The following is an 8,889-nucleotide window of genomic DNA, read 5'->3' as shown; positions in this document are numbered from 1 at the left end:
ATTTTTGTTTCCCTTCTCCCTCCCTCCCTTTCTTTTCCTTCTTAATGCCTGCCTGTCTACCTATAGCAAATGTTAAGAGAATACATAAACATGATAAGTGCTTTTCAAAGAACTGAGACTGAAAAATGGAGCAATGCAGACAGAGTTTCTCTCTCACACTAAAGTTAGGGAAATAAACACATGATGCAAAGAACAAGGGCAAAGAGATAATGACAGATGATGAGGTGATAAGAGGTATTTCAGACCAAGTCAGGGAAGTCCCTGGGGAGGATGTTCTGTGACAGCACAGACGCCATCCCTTCCCCTAGATGAGGGGCACAATCACATAAAGGCAGGGATTGTATATGTGTGGGGCCATCAAATTTCTACATTAGAGTCAATGAAAAGGAATTCCCCAAACATAGCCCATTTAGACAAAGCTTCCGATTCCAATCTAAAATTTCTCATTTCATGTGCAGGTGATTTGGGTAGGAAATCGAGCAACATTTGAAGGCAGGTTCTATTGGGCTGCAGATATACAAGAATGCATCTGGAAAATGAATAGTGATGTCAAAGCTATATATAGATATAGATATATACATATATAGCAATATATATATATTTTTTTATACACACACACACATATACATATATAAAAAGTCCAACAAATTTAACTAGCTTTTTAAGGTTTTTACTAGTTTTTTCTTTCTTTCTTTTTTTTTTTGGAGAGGTTTTTGCTGTAGGGCACATGCGCTAGCCAGAAAGACAGAGAGAGACATAGAGACAGGAAGTGAGAAATCACACCCCAGGGGGGATGGCCACGCCGCAATCTCTTCTCCTCCATTCTCCTCTCGGGATCTTGGGCATGCACGGACACGCGCCCAGTGTGAGTTTAAGCCACCGGGTCCGGAACTTGAACTATGGTTGACTACGTGGGAGTCCAGTGACATAGCCATTATGCTAACTGCTGGTCCCCTGTGATGTATATTCGTCCATTTAAATCCATTTGAGGCTTTTATTTCTTCAGGAAGCAGAATCCTCCAGAAGTTGCCAATAAGAGAAGATAGTAGTTGTTCCACTATTTCAGCATTATGCTCTAAGTTTTCTAAGTATTTTTCCATACTACCTAAAATTGCTAGCTATCTAGGCAAAGAATTTTCCCTTTTCAATTTCAGATGTGTAGATAATACACTCACGAAGTTTGAGAGAAGGTAAAGTAGCCATTGCATATAAAAGTGTTAGGTCAGAATGTAGCTATGGCTTCAGCAAGGTTCCCGTTCAAGATATGGTAAAGCTGCTTCTGACACTATACTGCTAAAACATTAGATCCTAGTGGGTTGACAAAACTGGCCCCAAACCAATAAGACACAGTCAAAGTCATCTGACAGTTAGCAATATGGTAGATTAAGTTTCTGGAGCCAGAGTATGGAATACAGCAGGCAAGTCAGTTTACTGAATAGCACGGAGTTTAGGCACTGTAGAAATGATTGAAGAGTATTCCAAGGTTGGGATGGGAGTTTATTATCCTAAGGTGGACTAAAGGGTTTTGGAAAATAGGCATAACATGAGGTGCCAAAGACATAAAAGGAAGAGAAAGCATATCTACATTAACTGTGTTCCTAGATTCTAGCTGTTCTGCAGCAGGAGCAGTAGAGTAGCTTAGTACAATCCAAATGCCCAACTGTCCATAGTCTCACTGTGTGGGCAGGCTACCAGGTGGCCCGCTGCTGCTGCAGGGCCAGTGAAGGAGAAAATAGTCTTTAATTTTAGAATCTGAGATATAGCCTATAAGATTTCATAGACTCAGAATTTTATTTACAAATAGACTAGAGCCCAGGAATTTAGAAACCTATGGGGGAGGAGGATACAAAGCCAACTACAGGGGAGTGAGATACAAAGCAGGATATATAATTTATAATTTCCAGGAGGAAAAGGCAGGAAACATCCAATTGAAAGGCTGTTATATACAGCAAATTCAGTGACTGGTCACTCAGTCTTTTTTTTTTTTTTTTGCTACAGGATATGTGCACTCTCCGGAGAGACAGAGAAACAGAAAGCGAGATCACCTCCCCGGGGGGTATGGTCATGCCACAATCTCTTCTTCTCCATCTCCTTTCAAGATTTTGGACACGACACACACATGCCCAGTGTGAGTTTTAGGCTTCCATGCCCAGGACTTGAACCATGGTCAAGTACATGGGCGTCCAGGGATGTAACTGTTATGCCATCTGCTGGTCCCATCTAGTCACTCTTAATACATAGAAAGAGGGCCAGCAGTAGTACAGTCGTTAAGGTGCTGGATTCCCACATGGCCAACCATGGTTCAAGTCCCAGAACCGGCAGCTGGATAATCATACCAGGCAAGTGTGCGCATGTCAAATTTGGGTCCTGATTTCCTGCAGAATTAACTGCCTTTTCAAGTCCCCTTTTTAGATCGCAACAACTTCACTATACCTTAAAAATCTTTACTTCTGTATTTTATCTGCCCTGTGACTTTAGTTACTTCAGGAATTCTAGAAGCCTTAGATTCTCTTCACCGCCATGCCACACACAACCTCAATGCTTAATGTGCATCACTTCCACTTCCATTATCACCTGTGCAAAAAATATTTTTTACTTCTCTTTGTATACAGTTTTGTTTGTATGTCTACATGCAGACAGGTTCTTCTCTCAGTCCAGCCAGCTTAAGGGTGTAAAAGGTTTTAAAGTTTCGACTGGTTTTAAATCACTCTAACTCTGCACTCTAATGAGAATAGGCAAACCAATAGCCTAAAAGGTTTGCAGGTACACTTGCCATTGTGAACTGTTTTCACCTAATAATAGTCTAGTGTGATTGTTTCATAGCTATTGTTCTATGAAATGTTATTTGCCTATTTATGGTTAATTTTTACATAGCTAAATACCTTCATTTATGAAGACCTTATTCCAGAAAGATTTTTTTCATGATCTATACTTTCACAGGTTACATTCCAGAATATCTCCAGGGGACTTCAAATATTTATCGGTATGTCATTTCAGTATATTTTTCTTATATATCTCTATATTGTACTACTTCATATTTTAATATACTTGATTTACTTATTCAGCAAATTTTTCTAAGGCACTAAAACAAGCAATGAAACTGTAAAGATATAAGAATTAGAAATTATAGCTGATAATACCTCTGATAGGATCACATTTCCATTTTCACTGTTGAAATTTTTAGTTAATAAAGAGTTAATCAAACATATAACTCATCAAATGTCTGTTGATCCCTCAATGAAAAAAAAATGCATGTTTACTTATGTGAGAATACTAAAAAACTGAAGTATACTAACGTAAAAAAATACATTGTATGAAGAGTAATGAAGGCAATTAGGAGCAGGGTGTCAAATACAAGCTTGGTATTCTTAGATTCTGCTAAATAATTATCAGTAAAAACATAAAGTTAACTTGTCTCTATTGCATCATTGCATAGTAATCTTCAAAATCTCTGCTCAAGGCACACAAAACTAGTAAGTACAAAGAAAAGATATTAACAAAAATATTTTACTTGTGTATTAAATTTGGCAATATTGCCATTTGCACCTCCCTCCAAAGCTGGTGTGAATCATTGCAACAATGAGATATTTACTTTCAATGATACAATAATTTAAATTTTCTATTTCAAGATAAATGTATGTTTGGGATAGTACATGGAAGAGGATATCATAGATAAGTATTTTCTCTCTTAATAATACTTAACATCAATATTAAACTTTAATATCTCTGCCAGTTTTCTAAGTAAAACATCTTTGAAGAAATGACAATCTCTAAAAAGCAGAAGAAAGCTCACCTTATTACAAAATTGTGGCTGTCAATCTCTTTTCCACATTCACTATCTAGCAGAATGCCAGAATTTCCAACAACTGCACAGGTCTTAAACCTGCGGTTTTTCATGGGCGAAACTTCAGGTAGGAGGCTGTGTAGATCGTGGGAAATATTTAGTGTCCGGCGTCTGTCTAGCACATAGTGAATGACATCACCAGGCTTAAAACTGCTCTTGACCACCGAGACATCTCGTTCTGCATCTAAGAAACGAAGAATGTTCTTCCTGTATTTAAAATACAAGCAAAGTTTTACTCTAAGGATAGTATATCCAAGGGCTGTTACAAAATAACATATGATGAAATACATATTGGGAAACTACTAATCAAAATTGTCTGATGGTAATTAAGTCAACAAATTAAGTAGCATCTACAGGAAAGAGAATTTTTTAAAATCACTTTTACATTGTTTTGCAATGATTTTGTAAATAGACATAGTATATATACCTACCTGCAGAGTGGAAAAAAAAGCACTCCATTTATCAAAATATAGAAAAATATTGGGCCAGCAGATGGTGTGGTGGTAGAGGCACTGGCTGACCATGGTTCAAGTCTTGGACTTGGCAGCCTGCTTTCTCACTTTCCCTCCCTCTCTCTTTCTCTTTCTCTCTTTTCCTCTGTCCCTCTCTGGTCAAATTAAAAATAAATAAAGTTAAATAAAATAATTATATATATAAATTTTATGTCTAATTAAAGTGAATAGAAATAACTAAAAATTATTTTATATTATATCATAGTTAACTCTATTACAAGGATTGGGCTTCCTAATAAATTATTTGTATATTATAATTATTTGAAGAAGAATGAAAACTATAGCACTAAATGTATATGAATTTTTTCCTTCAAGCTCAAGAGCCTAGAAAATAAGATGGGTACATTACAGAGAAAAAATGGGTAGATAAAACCTTGGACTGTGTATGGTAGAGAGAGAGCTAACAGTTCATAGTGTCCTTTCTTCCCCTTCTAGCATTTGAAGCTTTTAAGTTTACTTTAGGCACAGGGATGCTTTGCTAAGACATTCTCAAATTTCTAAAGCCAACAATAGATGGCTTTGGTCATGCGAGTTAGTTTCCTTAAATGGGATATGAATGGGTCACGTGCATGACTACATTGGAGATAAAATAAACTTCCTACTTGTTTGGCCACTGGATTTTAAGGTTTCTTTTTTCTTTCAATTTCTTTTTTTTTTTTTTTTTTTTTTTGAGAGAGAGCTTAGCTTATCCCATACCTAATATATAAACCAAAAACAGATGTCTGATGCTACAGAATAAATAATGTGTGCATACAGTGATTATGGAAAGGGGGAAAATAGACCTAACTGCCTAGAAAGCTGATGACCGCAGTAGAGCAAAGGACCTGGTAAGGGTGTTGGCTGTGACAATTTGGAAGTCATGCCTTGTATATAATACATGTGTTGCTCATGAAGAATTGGATAAAAGTGTTTGTATGTTGTTTTCTTTTAGCGAGGCACTAAGAGAGGGGAAGTCGGGCATGAAATAGCCAAGTTGCAAGCTGAGATGGAAGGGAATACATCTCTGGAAATGGCCTATAATCTAAACTGTATGAGAGTCTAGTAATTGGGACCTCCCAAATGTTTCTGTACCCAATTAACAAGCGACACAACCATAAATAGAAGCCACCCAGCAGCAAGAGGGATGTTGACTTTCCACAGTAATCTACAGATTCAAGTGACTTATGAGTAGCTGCCATTAAATTGAGAGAAGGAAGGGACAGATCAAAACGAAGGAAAACCAAGGGCTTAAAAACTCTGTCCAGAAGAGATTTTTGGATGGGGTCATTTATACCTAGAACTCTAAGGAAATAGCCAGGGGCGTAGTACTTTTTTGAGGGAATTATATTGACAAAGAAATGATGAACCTGGCCTATAAAAGCCTAGAATTGTTTGCTCCTCAGGCTATCCAACATGTAATAGCAAGGAGCAATCTGAGAAAGTTCTACCTAGACCTAAGTTGGAAATTGGATATTATTTACTGAAATAGTTTTATTGCCAGCTTGTATTTTCAAAGCAATAAAAACAATGCCATTATTATAGCATTTAAGATATGATGGAGGTATTTCCCCCTGATGCTATTATTGTTTAGGCCCCATCACAACTGGAAAATTTTATTATTAAGCACAAAATGGGACCACCTCCTCTGACTCCACAGAAAGAGTAACTCTTCGACACACTTTATAAGCCAGAAGTATGATTCAGAGGAACGGAAAGTAACAAACTCTTATCTTTCTTTCTTTTTTTTCCATTTTGGTTTCCTCTATCTATATACACCACAGTTTAATGAATGATTGAACTAGAAAGCTAAGTGACTGAAAAATTTGTTTAGATAGTTTTTATACACATGAATCCATCAGTGCTCTGGAAAGACTACGTTTCTGAAAATTGTTCTCAAATATTCTGAATATCAGGTTCATAAAGAGTGGAATTTGTACAGGAAAACCGGTATAAATTCTTTATAAATGACACAACAAAACCAATAGAAGTATTGTCACACCATAATAGATTATCGTAACCAAGTACAAATTAGATGAAAAAAAGAATTACAGTTGAAATGAGCATATTTAGGGCTTATGAATTACAGAAAATGGAGAAGTCTTTCATTATGTGAAGCAGATGATTCTTCTCAAAAGTTCAAATCTAGCATCAACGGGGGCAACACCTTGACACTTTTGTACATACTTATTATTTACCATTTTGGGAGGTAGAATTAAGTAATATCCAACACCTATATTCAACAAAAATTTCTCATTTCTGATGAAACGACAAAGCTGACTTCAAAATGAAAACTGCACAAGTGTGGTAAAAGCGTCAAACTAGATGGTGTTATTATTTCCTTTGAACACAATTTAAATGGGTTGCTGTAGATGTATTTGAAGATTACAAGTAGTGGCATGTTTGCAACCTTGAAGTGAGTAGATAGGAGGTCCTGATTTGAAAGAAGATTCTGTAGTTTGGACGTTTAAAAGGTAAAATCCCCTTTACTTTATCAAAAAAGTTAATATTTGCATATTTAACAACTAATACCAAGAGGGACTTTCCAAAAACAGCACTTTTATTCTATCATAGAAAGTTAACAGCTAAGATATTTTAAAACATGTCTTAAAGGAACTTAAGTTCCTGTGTATGATTGAACATCTTCAGGAACCAGCATATGGTGTAATGGTTATGTGCTGGACTCCCACATAGTCAACCTCAGTTTGAGTCCTGGAACCGGTGGTAAAACTCATGCCAGCGCATGTGCATGGGTGCCCAAGATCCAGAGAAGAGAATGGAAGAGGAAAGATGGCATAGTGGCCATCTCCCCAAGGGGCAATTTCTCACTTTCTGTCTCTCCGTTTCTGTCTTTCTCTCTGGCAAACACACACACCCTATAGCAAAAATCTCTCTTAAAAAAAAGTTCCTGAGTATAATTGAACATCATTTTATTCACTCTTGCAGAAAAATAATAGAAATAAGGAGACTGAGTGCTGAGAAAAGTTTTAAAAAACATATTGTACAATTCTTAGAAAAGAGTAGTGTTTAATGAGTTAAATATTATTAAGTACACATGATAATATATACTTAATTCATGTTATACTATATAACAATTTATTTTTTTTAACTGGAAACAGTGGAAAATAGTAAAAGTGCTTTTCAAAATAATAAAAAGTTCCAAGTCTCATAGAGAAATCAAAATATATAAAGGTAAAAAGGTTCTTAGGCAAAACTCAGCAATAGTATAGAATTTTCTTCTTTCAGAGCCAAGTCCATCCCCTGATGGACAAGGCAGCCAGATCCCACATGGTCAACCAGGCAATTTGAGTCCCAGACCCTGTGGCTTGAGAAACATGCAGGGCACACACGCGTGTCCTCAAAATTCTGAAAAGATGGAGAGAGAGAAGAGAAAGGATTATGGTGGGATCATTCTCCATGAAGGATGCTTTTTCTTCTCCTCTCTGTCTCTCTATCGCTCTCTGGCAAGCACACATATCTTCTAGCTAATATATATATATTGATAGATAGATAGATAGACAGACAGACATAGATATATTTGCTTTCTAAAGTTAAAAAAAAATGAGAAAAACCTTGAACAATTCTAGCATTTTCTTTTTCTTATACTAAATTAAACTTTTCCACTTTAGGGCTCAAATCTATGCATAGAAAATGATCTGTGATGAGATTACTTGTGTAGGATGAAGAAAGACTGAAAATAATCACTATGAATGAATATTATGACTTAAGTACATAATACTTTCTGGAAACAGTAAGGAAAGGTTAAGGTTTTTATTTATCCCCCTAGCAGGGTGAAGGCATTTTTTTAGATTATACATGGGATGGACTATAAAAAGCTTCATGAATTTGCTAAGCTGGGTTGCTATTCAAACTATAAATATGTAAGAAAAAAAGAAAACTAGTACTTAAATATAATTAGCTAAATGTCATTGGAAGCATGAAAACTTGTACTTATATTGAACTGAAGCACTTTTAAGTATTACCAAGGAGAACATGTATACTTTCACTCAGAAAATAAGACATAAATCTAATTTTATTTGACATCAGGTTAAACGAAATTACTTTAGAAATTGAAGAGGGAGAAAGAAAACTCAATTCCACATTTGGACTCTAAAGAAATAGGAATCAACGGAAGTTAATGTTTGATATTCAGGCTGTACCAACATAAGTTTTTCTAATATGTGGTCAAGTTACTACCAAATAGTGCACATAGGAGATTGTGTTCTCTGTTTGAGACTTAAAAGAATGAAAGAAAAAAAAATCTTTTTGAAGAATCTGTAAATGTGTTTCACTTTCAGTGAGACTAAAAATCAGTCATAAAGACTATTTTTTTTAGGCAATGCTCACGTAAACGGAAAGGCTGGTTTAGACAGTTAAACTGACAGGAATAGATTCTATACAGAAACTTTTTAACTGAATTTTCGACTAGAACTTCCTTTTTACCATCACTCAACACCTTAAATAGCAGCTGCAGAGTCCAGGAGAATTAATTTGCTAAGCTTTGTTTTCACTTGTGCAAGGATAAACACAGCTAGCCCATACTAGGTAACACTCTTT

General features: G+C 35.9%; 1 protein-coding gene across 2 annotated transcripts in view; it reads right to left on the bottom strand.

Annotated features, from left to right (window-relative positions):
• Positions 1 to 8,889, bottom strand: part of ST8SIA4 (ST8 alpha-N-acetyl-neuraminide alpha-2,8-sialyltransferase 4) — a 114,270-nt gene that overhangs the window by 90,883 nt on the left and 14,498 nt on the right. For both annotated transcript variants that reach the window (XM_006139790.3, XM_027772455.1), the window contains one exon: positions 3,794 to 4,051. In XM_006139790.3, the coding sequence (XP_006139852.1) occupies positions 3,794 to 4,051 (258 nt within the window). The remainder of the gene's footprint in view (positions 1 to 3,793; positions 4,052 to 8,889) is intronic.

This window comes from Tupaia chinensis, unplaced genomic scaffold (assembly GCF_000334495.1).
Source record: "Tupaia chinensis unplaced genomic scaffold, TupChi_1.0 Scaffold000002_1, whole genome shotgun sequence".
NCBI lineage: Eukaryota > Metazoa > Chordata > Mammalia > Scandentia > Tupaiidae > Tupaia > Tupaia belangeri.
This window is presented reverse-complemented; position numbering and strand designations above follow the sequence as displayed.